General features: G+C 36.1%; 1 protein-coding gene across 1 annotated transcript in view; it reads left to right on the forward strand.

Annotated features, from left to right (window-relative positions):
- MUC19 (mucin 19, oligomeric) overlaps window positions 1-13,254 on the forward strand; it is a 180,576-nt gene that overhangs the window by 35,826 nt on the left and 131,496 nt on the right. The window contains exons 24-38 of the mRNA XM_063619954.1: window positions 446-540; window positions 972-1,098; window positions 2,492-2,738; window positions 4,716-4,768; window positions 4,869-4,969; window positions 5,204-5,355; window positions 6,019-6,157; window positions 7,220-7,324; window positions 7,410-7,604; window positions 8,221-8,460; window positions 8,533-8,689; window positions 9,653-9,778; window positions 10,622-10,763; window positions 11,458-11,489; window positions 12,294-12,323. Coding sequence (XP_063476024.1) covers window positions 446-540; window positions 972-1,098; window positions 2,492-2,738; window positions 4,716-4,768; window positions 4,869-4,969; window positions 5,204-5,355; window positions 6,019-6,157; window positions 7,220-7,324; window positions 7,410-7,604; window positions 8,221-8,460; window positions 8,533-8,689; window positions 9,653-9,778; window positions 10,622-10,763; window positions 11,458-11,489; window positions 12,294-12,323 — 1,941 coding nt within the window. The remainder of the gene's footprint in view (window positions 1-445; window positions 541-971; window positions 1,099-2,491; window positions 2,739-4,715; window positions 4,769-4,868; window positions 4,970-5,203; window positions 5,356-6,018; window positions 6,158-7,219; window positions 7,325-7,409; window positions 7,605-8,220; window positions 8,461-8,532; window positions 8,690-9,652; window positions 9,779-10,621; window positions 10,764-11,457; window positions 11,490-12,293; window positions 12,324-13,254) is intronic.

Raw genomic sequence — 13,254 nt, forward strand, 5'->3', positions numbered from 1 at the left:
AAGTTAGATGTATTACAGCAGAACACTTTAAAAATTGTTTTAATAGAGAGAACTGTTAAAATTTTACATCTTTTCTTTCAATTAAAGAATTATGGCTGAGTGCAGTGGCTCACGCCTGTCACCCCAGCACTTTGGGAGGCCAAGGTGGGCGAATCACAACGTCAGGAGATCGAGACCTACCTGGTTAACATGGTGAAACTCCATCTCTACTAAAAATACAAAAAATTAGCTGGGCATAGTGGCACGTGCCTATAATCCCAGCTACTCAGGAGACTGAGGCAGGAGAATCAATTGAACCCAGTAGGCACAGGTTGCAGCGAGTCAAGATCATGCCACTCTCCTCCAGCCTGGGAGAAAGAGTGAGACTCCATCTCAAAAAAAAAAAAAAAAGGAAAGGATTATGCCATTATTGAAACTAATTTTGAGTGCACTGATTTTCTTCCAGAAAAGTTTGCTGAAAGGCACTGTGGAATTCTTCTTGATTCAAGTGGGCCTTTTGCTTCCTGCCACCCAATTGTGAACCCTAAACCCTATCATGAGGTATGTGAGGCTCTAACATTAACACCTCTTGTTGAGAAATACTTTGCTGATATTGACAAAAGCATGTAGATATTAAATATTTTCAAATAACAACCATTGTCACTAGATTAAAGTATATCCTTAGATATGCATTAGATTCTATTAATTTATTCTTGTGTTAGATATACCAATTTCAAAAGAAAAGCGGTGTTGGAAAATAACCCCAAATAAGAAAAATCTTGAATAAGTTTCTCATTCTGCCTTTTCTAAATGTTTTGACAAGCAGGCTAATAATTCATTTACTATTTTGAATATTTAAAAATGTTTTTGAAAGTTTCAAAGAAACTTTTTTTGGGGTAGAAGAGTGGTTAGGAACTAAATTATTATACTCAGTTTACCTGTTCTTCTGAGTAACTTCATAATGTAATATAAATTTGTTTCTTATTTTCAAGGAATGCAAAAAATATACTTGCACTTGTGAAAACAGTCAGGACTGCCTATGTACAATTTTAGGCAACTATGTGAAAGCGTGTGCTGAGAAGGAAACATACATAGCAGGATGGAGAACTGGCCTATGTGGTAAGCAGCAGAGAAGCTTTCAATAACTACTTCCTTCTCAGTTTCGCTATAGTCCTGTGTGTGTGTGTGTGTGTGTGTGTGTGTGTGTGTTGTGTGCGTGTGTGGTTTAGGCACATGTGTTTACAAATTTTTCCTGGTTCTTTCAAAGTTGATTTTTTTCTGTTTTGTTTTTAATATCCTTGTACAATCCTTATATATTTTACTTCTTGATTTACTGATCTTAATTTAATATATTCACATATAAAGAAAAGGCAGAATATATATGTATTTACATATAAATATATGTTTCTGTTCAATTATTGTGTGCTGAAATTTAAATAATGTTGTGACTGCTAATGCATTTGTAAATGACATTTTAATATGAATAATTTATGTTGAGAAAAAACAAAAATGAACCAATAAATTAGGGGCTCAACTATCATATTTTTAAAACCTTGCTTTGTTTTAAAATATTTATTGCACTGTTTGAATATGACTTCACAAAAACACTTGATTTACCAAGAGAAAAACAAAAACAAACAACAAACTTTGTAGAAACACACCTCTTGTAGGTCATATTTAACACCTCATTGCTTGTATCCAGTTAATGAATAAGGCCCGTCCATTTCGCCTCCGAAATCTCTCTTAAATTTATTCACATCTCTCCATCTATATTGCCACCAACCAGGTTCAAGAAACCACCATTGTTTTTCTCCTGGGTGATTTCAGTAGCTTCCTTCAATATTCATTCTTGGCTTCCTCTAATCCATTTCCTACAGAGAAACCAGGGTAATCTTTAAAACCAAGCCAAATCGAACTATGCTCACTATGTGACACTCCAGTCTAAAACAAGTTAATGGTGTCTCATTGCTCTAAGGCTAAATACCAAAATCCTTAAGGGGGCCCTGTAAATTTTAGCCACTGATTCATTGTATCTCTGGCCGTATAGCTTCTATTCTTCTATGTGCTCTTTAAAAGACTCATTGTCCCTCCGACAGGATATTCTCCAGACAGAATCACCTCTCCCTAGACTGTCTTCTTGCTCTTCATCTACCCACCCTCTTCACTAAGTGTAGATCCTTATCTGTACATACTTAGTGCTTCCCCTCTTGTTTCTTCATAGCATGTACCGCGACTGTCCTTCCACTGGGAATATAAGCCATGTGAAAGCAATGTATTGCCTCTCCTGTTTATGGGCTTAATCCCCAGCAAAGTGTTTAAACATACAATAGGAATTCAGTATTGACTGAAAACAAAAAAAAATTTTAAAAACCCAATGAACAAGGACTTAAAAAATTCATAATCTCTATTATGAAAACTCACAATAATGTCTATAAACATCGAGCTGAAGTAAAATTGTTTATTTCCCTGGATATGTACATGTTCATTCTTTCTTTTGTCTCTGTACGAACAGAACATTCTTGTCCAAGTGGCCTAGTTTTCAAGTACAATGTAAAAGCCTGTAATAGTTCTTGCCGATCCTTGTCGGAAAGAGATAGGAGCTGTGATGTAGAAGATGTTCCAGTTGATGGATGCACCTGCCCTGATGAAATGTACCAGAATAACGAAGGAAACTGTGTACTGAAATCTCAGTGTGACTGCTACATAAATGACGAGGTCATGCAACCAGGCAAACTCATCCATATTGATGACAATAAATGGTATGGAAATTATATGTATACTTGCTATAACACTGAAATCAAGAGACTGCGTTCTTTTCAGAGAAATGGTCTTTTGTCAGTATGAAGTCTTTTTAGACCTGCCATACTTATTAATAAAAATCTCTTTTATTCTGGAAGGCTCATTGCATCCTAATGGATATAGATGACTTATCCCACTCTGGTTTTGTTTTAAACACCAGTAGAAAAATATTCTGGCAGCTTCTATATACAGACAATGTGAAATGATTTCATATTCAGAAGATGCTCTCTAGCTGTCTCTCAGTAGTCATCATTCAACAAACACTTACTAAGTGTCTGCAGTGTGCCAGGCCTTGTGCTGAGTGCTGGAGTTGCAAAGCTGAACAAACATTGTCTTGGACTCTGAGTAAGCAGGGCACAAACCATTAGAAGGAGGTTTGTATACTAGAACATGGTAGCAGAAGGGGCCAGGCACTACCTGAGGAGATTAAGGAAAACTTCTCAGAGAAGACAGGCATACTAGGGAATGAATCTTTTTCCAGACAAAATTGAAATGTAGAGGATGATTTCCTGTAAAGAGAATGCACAGATGTAGGAAATGTTCAAAAAAATTTTACACATGCAGAGTGTTTTGTACAGGATTGGGCTAGAAACATTGACAGTGGTCAGATCATAACCAAGAATTTGGACTTAGTTTCTGAAGAATTGAAGAATTTTGACTATTTTGTAATGGCTGAGGAGGCTATGATTTCTACAATTTAGAGCAAATTAATTTTTTTTCTTTCTTTTTTTTTTTTTTTTTTGAGATGGGGTCTCACTTCGATTGCCCAGGCTGGAGTTCAGTGGCACAGTTTTGGCTCACTGCAGCTCCAACCTCCCTGGGCTCAAGTGATTCTCCTACCGCAGCCTCCTGAGTAGCTGGGACTACAGGTGCAAGTTTCTAATTCCATAGAGAGGTGTAGGAATTCTTGACAATGTAATTGCCAAAATGAAGTAGCCACTCAAAAATACTTTGAATACACTTCTTCTCTTTTCTTTGGTTTCGTGAGGCTATCATTTAGCAATAAGTAATTTTTCTTGGTCATTCAAAAGGAAAGCTTAGGTAACCCCTTTATATCAAAGCCCATGAGCCTTTGGGGCTGTGGTTTGATAATGATAATTTCTTTTTCTCTGTAGTTTTTGGGGAATCAATAGATTAACTTTTTAATGGTGCTTAATAAAGAATTACTATTTTATCTGTTTTGGATATTAGAAAATATGCAGTCTGCTCTTTTTTTCATGGGAATCAATAAATTAACTTTTCAGTGAATCAGGCTAGGACCTCCAAATTACAGTTCCCTTCACTACTACCCTATTTGAGACTCTCCTTAGCTGGCACCACTGTGATAGCTAACTTGGTTGCTCATTATTGCTCTGTCTCTCTGTCTCATGTTTCCTGCACTACTGCAAGAATGTGTAGCCTAAAGCCATGTGCAAACCTGCACATTCTGCACATGTATCCTAGAACTTAAAGTATAATAATAATAATAATAATAAAGAATATGTAGCCTAAAGCACTATTCTGATAGGGCCACCTCCCTGCTCAGAAACTTTAGTGACTGACAGTTACCTGGAGAACAAATACAAATTTGCAAGTCATTTAAGGCCATCTAAAGTCTGGCCCCAACCTACATATACCACTTCCGCCCATTTTGCATCCTGCCTTCCATCCAAACATGACTCATTTGAGTCACTGGAACATATCTTGTTCTCTCCTACACCACAGCTTGGCATCTTATCAGAAGTATTAAATTTCACTTATCATCAAGATCCAGCCATCCTTTCCATGAGGTTTTCTCTGATGTCCATAAAACCTTGTTTGTATATTCCTGTAATATTTACAAGGTGATATCTTATCCTTTGGTACATGTTATGCATCTTCTGGGGATGGTGTCTCACTCATTTAACTAATTGTCCTTGAAACTTACGTCTAAATTTATAAAATTGTTTTATTTCCAGCGTCTGTCGGGATGGAATTCTTCTTTGCCAAATTCCCATTGATTTAACCCTACGTAAGTGTTAAAATCACAGTGCAAGTTTAAAATATGCACTTTGGCTAAAGAAAACAGATCAATAGGCTCTTGATTAATGACAATTCCTCTTATTCTGCAGAAAATTGTTCTGGAGGGGCTGAGTATGTAGACTGCAGTGATCCCAAGGCACAGAGAAGAACCGATAGAACATGCAGTACTCGGAACATACCTGTTTTTGATGTAAGTAACATAGTATTAGAGTTTAGCCATTGAAAGGTTTTGTTTTGAGTCCTAGGAAAGCTACGATTTTAATGAAAAATAATTAGAAGGTCATGCTCTTTTTGCGTGTTATTTTCAGTTGTCAAATCGACTCCAAATATTTACTTGGTATATTTAAGCATTTAAATTAATGCTGATAATATGACATGATTAGAATGGTGCCTCACGGTGTATGTTTTATGTTTATTCTTGTAGGAGAACTTGCCTTGCAAACGTGGGTGCTTTTGTCCAGAAGGAATGGTTCGAAATTCTAAAGGGATATGTGTCTTTCCTGATGACTGTCCGTGCTCTTTTGGTGGACGAGAATATGATGAAGGAAGTGTCACTTCTGTTGGCTGCAATGAATGGTGCTTAATAACGGATTCTTATTTTGTTCTGGATATTAGAAAATATGCAGTCTGTTCTTATTTTCATAGGAAAGAAGAAGTCACACTTTGGGATATTTGAAAAAAATGACCAAATATAGTTAGAAAAAGATGCTATTTTTATTATTTATTTATTTATTTATTTATTTATTTATTTATTTAGAGATGGAGTCTTGCACTGTCACAGTGCAAAACTTGCACAGGCAGGAGTGCAGTGGTGCCATCTCGGCTCACTGCAAGCTGTGCCTCCCGGGTTCACGCCATTCTCCAGCCTCAGCCGCCCGACTAGCTGGGACTACAGGTGCTCGCCACCACGCTTGGCTAATTTTTTGTATTTTTGGTAGAGACAGGGTTTCACCGTGTTAGCTAGGATGGTCTTGATCTCCTGACCTTGTGATCCTCCCGCCTCGGCCTCCCAAAGTGCTGGGATTACAGGTGTGAGCCACCGTGCCCAGCCAAAATGCTGTGTTTAAAACAGAACTTTATGTAGCATTGTATATATTGAACATCCTACTTTATAATGAAGACAACTCCAAAATTTAAATCAATATAAAACATAATTTTGTGCTTCTTTACAAAAACAATATTAGTATATGAATCTTGACATAATATAATCACTGCACTCTCTCATTTTTTTCCTTTTAGTACCTGCATTAAAGGGTCTTGGAGTTGTACCCAAAATGAATGTCAAACCATCTGCCACATCTATGGGGAAGGTCATGTTAGAACATTTGATGGGAAGAGTTACAGTTTTGACGGTCTCTGCCAGTATTCATTTCTTGAGGTAATTATGAGTATGTCTTATTAAAATGTTTCTATACTTCTTATTCATTTATAGATTAGTTCCAAATAATTTTATTTTCAAAGTGGGACATATTTTTAAAAGGTCCCTTATATGATTCCAGAAGGGAGTAAAATGTTATATTGTGTACTGCTGGCTCTGGAGGCTAGGACTAGATTTCGATACTGGCTCCTTCTTTTATCTGATGCATGTCTTTGGGGACATTCCTTAACCTCTCAGTGTCTCAGCTTCTGTATTTACAAAATGGGCACAAAAGTAGCCCCTACTTGAAACCACACTAGCGCACACACTGGAGGACATACTAGTGCTCAGTAAATAAATGCCAGATATGATTGTTCTAACAACAGCACTGGCAGCAAAAATTACCACTACCATTTATGAGTGCTTCTTTGCCAAGCAAATTTACATATTTCATTGCATTTAATAATTATAATATGACAAGACTGATATTATTATTCCTATGATGCAGATGAAGAAATTGAAGTTTAGAGAGGTTAAGCAACTTAAGCTACCAAATAGAAAATGTCATAGTAAACCTAGACCTGTCTGATTACAGAGTTCATGCTTGTTACATACATTCCAGAGTTCATCTTATTAAGCTGCAAGCTTCCTAACTAACACTTAAGGGATAAAATTTGGATTGCATTGTATTTATTCATTAGTTTTGTTTGAATATCAAGTTTCATATAAGTCTTTGAGGAAATAAGGCCAAATTTATCTAGCTATTTATAGGGTCTAGAAATAAATCTGTGATTACAAACATATATACTTTAAAGACACGTGTTTATAGAATAATTCTGAACTTGTGCAGAAGTAATGGGAAAATAACTGAGTCAAAACAAGTTAGCTAGAGGGGACTTAGTCAAGGCTAACTATTTGTAGATGCGTTAAACTATTGTTTTTTTGGAAATTCCGTAACACAACATATGGCGATTTATTGAGTTTAAGGAAAATATTTTCTCAAGAATATCTGTCTGACACAAATACTGCAGTTGAGTTCTGTGTCTCTAATATTCACAAACTATTATAATTTTTATTTTAAAGGATTATTGTGGTCATGAAAATGGCACATTTCGTATTTTAACGGAGAGCGTTCCATGCTGTGAAGATGGGCTAACATGCTCAAGAAAAATTATAGTTTCTTTTCAGGTACAGTACTATTTTCTTTATTTTTTCCTCTCACGTTGTGAGCAGCCAAATAAAACTGTCATTGTAAATCTGTCTGAATTTACAGGATCAGAACGTTGTCTTGCAAGACGGTAAAGTAACAGCAGTCAAATCTATAGAAAGTAAGAAATGTGAACTCAATGCAAATGCATACTCCATACATACTGTTGGCCTGTACTTAATTCTGAAATTTCAAAATGGAATAATCATGATTTGGGACAAAAATACAAGACTGTCTGTTATTCTGGATCCAAACTGGAATGTATGTATATCGCTAACAAGTGAATAATGGGGAAGCAAAATCATTTCTGTTACTAAAATTAAAGATGGGTATTCATAGGCAGAGTGTAGGGGAATGGCAGGATCTCTGTTAGAGTAACAAGCCCTCCACCTTTCTTCAACCTTATTATGAAATATGAAATGTAATCAAAGATAATCAAATCTGGTTAAAAAGTAAATGCAATAACCTGAGGCATTGTAGCTTAACCGTATTTGGTTACTTGAGATTATCACCTGATGTGATTTTCAGATAGTTGATATATTTTGAATTAAATGTGTTCCTTGGAGTAAATATTTTAAGAAGCCAAAGTAGTCTCATGTGTAATCTGAAACTAGCAGACATACCTGTTTTGGTTCTTTAGACATTTATTCTGCATGATACTAGATCATTTTGTGACATGGGGTATCTTAAATGGGAGAATAATCTTATCCACAAATTCTGGAATCTTATTCATGAAAATTGGAATTTTACATAGATTCATGCTCCAATATACATAATCATGATATCTATCTGTTCACCTATCATCTATCTGTTTGTCTATCTATCTCAATGTCCCTAGTACAACTAATTTTTCTATTTCCCTTTCTGATCAATACAGGGCAAAGTGTGTGGTCTTTGTGGAAATAACAATGGTGATCTCAAGGACGATTTCACAACAAGATACTCTTCAGTAGCTTCTGGAGCACTGGAATTTGGGAATAGTTGGAAAACAAGCCAAGAATGTGCAGATACAGTGGCTCAGACTTTCCCATGTGATTCAAACCCATACTGTAAAGCCTGGGCTGTGCGGAAATGTGAGATCCTCAGAGACAGCACCTTCAGAGACTGCCACAACAAGGTAGCATTGTTCTGAAAGCAATGACTTACACTGGGTTTCCTCCCAGAGACTCACGTGCTGTGCTCTGCCTAGGTTGACCCCAGTGCTTACTATGATGCGTGCGTTGAGGAAGCCTGTGCATGTGACATGGAGGGGAAGTACCTGGGATTCTGCACTGCCGTGGCTATGTACGCAGAGGCGTGTAGTGCAGTTGGAGTCTGTGTCTCATGGAGAAAACCAAATCTGTGTCGTAAGTGAAGTCCATATGTTGTTGTTCTTTCAAAATGTAGAAGTGTTTTGTTAGACCCTCAGTCTTCCTCTCATATTTTCTATAAAACACATGTTTGTATACCTAGAAACATGTTAATATTTTTGTTTATGATATGCAAAAATACCTAACTTAAAAAATAAAGCATGTGGCCCAGCGCTTCAAGTTCAATTTTAGTTTAAAAATTCATATTTTCACAGAGGGAATAATGAATACTGATGGAGAATATTTCTCATTCATACTTAGACGATGAACTGTTTACCTATCTTGGTATATTTGTATATCTTTCAATATTTACCGAATATATTACTTTTGCTTCAAGTGCTCACACATATTTCCTTGAAAACTTTCATAGAGCCCTATTGAAGATGAACTGAAAATTGAGTATAGACTGAATCTCGATACATATGGAATGTAATAACTTTAATAGAAATTAGTCAGCTCTTTTCCTTCTAAGTATTATGGAGAAAATATAAGAAGGTTAAAATATAATCCTCATTTTATTCAGTTTTTTATGCACAGGATTGGATTATATTGACATCTTTAGTTACTTCATTTAGGAACTGTTATTTACATATTAAAGAGCTTAATTGTCTAGGATTTAGTTTTCCAATTTAAAGTTGAAATTAAAACCATGAATCTAGACTATGATCTAAAATATCTTCGAATGATAAAATTAATGTTTACTTTTTAAATCTCAAACTAACCTGACCGTGAGATGGCAAAACAAAGTGCTATTTTGAGTTTATATGCCTTCCCCTCTTGTGATCTACTTTGGCTTATATGACAGTTTAGATAAAGCCAAAGGAACTTGATAAGACCTGATATACTTTAGATATGTTTATTATTAATATCATCCCAAATCCCTTGTTAAAATGCTTGGAAAATGAAAGGTGAAAATTGTCATATAATGAGTGAAAGTAATTTAATACAATTCAATTATAGCTGTCTACTGTGATTACTACAATGCGCCTGGGGAATGCAGATGGCATTATGAACCTTGTGGCACGGTGACTGCAAAGACATGCAAAGATCAGCTCATTGGCCAGAAATTTTCTTCACTTTTAGAAGGTAAGACATACTTTAAGAATATCCATAAAGTAGTGCAAATGATATTCATCTTAACTGGAAAGGATTGTTTCTCCCAATTTCGTGTCTAACATTTTGTAATTTAATGAATAGTTATCTTTCTTATGACATTAATGTTTCTACATTAGAAACACTTTTTCTAAACATAAGCTTAGTGGGGGATGGGGGGCAGCACTCTGATCCTGTTGTCACTCTTCGTATCTTTGATTAGACAATGTTGTTTAGTGTGAATGCAGTTTCAGAATGCAACGTACAGTACAATCTTGCTTGAGTAGTATAATTACTGTAGTAATTAACTGTATTTCACACTTAAGCAGCATTTTATTCTTAGGATTGTATATTTTAGAGAGAAACAAAGAATGGGCAAGAAAACAGGATAACATGAAACTTTTCCAAAAGTCACATCTGTGTTAAATCCTTTGGCATATTTTTAGCCTATTTTACTATGACTTCTGTATCTTTACCTACTATGGCAAAGACAGATATTTGAAACTGGCATTCACATTTCAACATGTGTATTTACCAGAGCCTGTTTTATGTTACAGCATCACGCCCATTATGAAAGTAGCAAATCATTTAAAATTACTTTAAGAATCATTTTAGAAAAAAATAAATCAACCAAAATCTGTAGGTTCTTAGTTTGACATTTCACTGCAAGAAGACCTGAACCTTGTTTTATGTATGTATTTTCATTACGAGTGTGATGTTGTTTTGCTATTATCTACTTCACTTTATGGCGTCATTTAAGTAATTTTACAAATATGTAATATACAGTATAATGAGTTTCAGTAGATAGAGATGAACTGTGGGTGTTTTTACACACAGGTTGTTATGCCAAGTGCCCAGATAGTGCTCCTTATCTGGATGAGAACACCATGAAATGTGTCAGTTTATCTGAGTGCAGCTGTTTCTATAATGATGTCATACCAGCAGGGGGAGTGATTGAAGATAATTGTGGAAGAACATGGTATATTCTCTACTAACTTTTCAATGAGCAATTTTGACTTTTGCCTTTTCATTTAGGAGAAAAACCAAAAATGTGTATGAATATATTATGTTAATAATATATATGTTATGTATATATGTATATATCTATAATTTTTGATCCTGCCATTTCTAAATGAGAAGGCCAGCTTTAGCTTCACTTTATATCAGTTATGTTAGTAATTTTTATTTTCAGACAATTCACATGTCAACAAATGGTTTGTGTAATCTTATACTTAATAATGCAGAACACAGGACAGAAAATGTCATTGTGTAGTTTTAGGGGAAAAGAGTTTTAATTCGATAAATGTAAGATTATGTTCACAGGCTTTCAAACAGTTACATGGAAGCAAATTGACGGGGTCATAGTAGGTCACCACGGCCATCAAATAACATCGTGTTTGAAATTGACTATGTAAGAACTACCTTTAAGGGTCACCTGCACACCATTTCTTCAGGTGCCCAGAGCTCCTCGGTGAAACAATTGGGTATAGCAGCACATGGAAAAACAAGCAATTTGAATCAATAGTATTCTTTTGGGGAAACAAATATTTACTGCTATTTGGTTTTGTTTGTTTTCAATCGGACAAGTCGTTGTTTTAAATCTGTGAGCTGTATGCAATTAAGAGTCAAATTTTCCAATTCATTCTTTTTTTCTTTTTAAATTTAACTTTCAGCTACTGTATTGCAGGGCAGTTGGAGTGCAGTGGTAAGTCATTAAATTTTACACTAATTGATTTAGGAAAAATCAGAGGAGGGGCTGGGAATCTTTTTTAGACCAATCACCAGAAGGGCAGGGACTTAATGCATTAGGCTGTCCCTCCGAGGACTGGTACAATTCCATCCCAGAGCGATTGTCCATGGTGAGTCACTGTTGGAAACCAGTGCTCCCAAGCTTTGCTGAACAACTGTCAGATGGGGCCATGGCTGATACTCAGGGGCGCACCTACTGCATACGTGCCCCTGCCTAACTGTAGGTTCTGGGAATTGAGGGAGTGAGGCGTCAGTGAAAACATTTCAATGAAGGGAAGGAATAGAAGATGAGAATCAATATAGAAAGAATTAAATAACTGAAGGATTGTTCGTGAGCAATACATATCTCTCACTGCAACCTCCGCCTCCCTGGTTCAAGTGATTCTTCTGCCTCAGCCTCCCGGGTAGCTGGGATTACAGGGACCTGCCACCACACCCGGCTAATTTTTATATTTTTAGTAGAAATGGGGTTTCACCATGTTGGCCATGCTGGTCTCAAACTCCTAACCTCGGGTGATCCACTTGCCTTGGCCTCCCAAAGTGTTGGGATTACGGGCATGAGCCACCGCACCTGGCCACAACACACATCTCAAAAATAAATCTCAAAAACCTTCAAAAGAATACATGAGCTACTTCTTTTTATATTAGGAATTGCAAGAAGTAAAATAAAAAGAGACATGACTTACAGACAAATTGAGTTGTAGAATTTTTTCAACATATACAAATTCCTGTCAATAACAGTAATGTATGATTATTTCAGAAACTGCTCCTACCAATTCAACATTTGCAGGTAAAATCGTCATTATATTTTAAATGTTGTATTTCTGATTTCTTTGTGTAGCTAATCCTTTATGATTTCACTTGAATCTGTGCTAGTAAAAGGTATGATGGTAAATCTGCTGATATAAAAATTTTAAATTAAAATGAACAGTTACTAGAAATACATCAGAATATCATTTCATTGTATTCCTATGAATTAGGAATATGATTAAACATACAATAGGTACTATTAGTTAATATTTGTTATTAATTCATTAATATTTTACCTCTGCATATTAGTTACATATCATCATCCAAAGCTTGATATTTTAAGATAATAATTGAATAAGTGGATGAAGTAGATGTTGCCTTCTGTGAAGTAAATATTTTAAAACCATCGTCATGCTGGAGGATGATTTGAAAATAGAAATAAAAAATTATTTCCTTCCTTCCTTCCTTCCTTCCTTCCTTCCTTCCTTCCTTCCTTCCTTCCTCCCTCCCTCCCTTCCTTCCTTCCTTCCTTCCCTCCCTCCTTCCCTCCTTCCTTGCTGCTTTCTTGCTACCTGTCTTGCTTGCTTTCTTGTTTTGAGGCAAGGTCTCACTTTGTCGCCCAGGCTGGAGTGCAATGGTGCGATCACAGTGCACTGCAGCCTCTATTGCCTAGGCTCATGTGCTCCTCCCATCTCAGCTTCCTGAATAGCTTGAACCATAGGCATGTGCTGCCATGCCTGGCTAATTTGTTATTTTTGTAGAGACATGGTCTTGTTCTGCTGCCCAGGGTAGAGTGCAGTGGCACGATCATAGCTCACTGCTTCCAAAGCATTGGGATTATAGGCTTGAACCATCACCCACCCGGAGCATTACATTTGTGTTTACTCAAGAGGATGCTGGATGTCAGTTTTGGGACATTTAACTTCTTGGCAATATAAATACACTTTGAGTTGCTGTAGTACACTTACATA

The sequence above is a fragment of the Symphalangus syndactylus genome, chromosome 17 (assembly GCF_028878055.3).
Source record: "Symphalangus syndactylus isolate Jambi chromosome 17, NHGRI_mSymSyn1-v2.1_pri, whole genome shotgun sequence".
Taxonomy (NCBI): Eukaryota; Metazoa; Chordata; class Mammalia; order Primates; family Hylobatidae; genus Symphalangus; species Symphalangus syndactylus.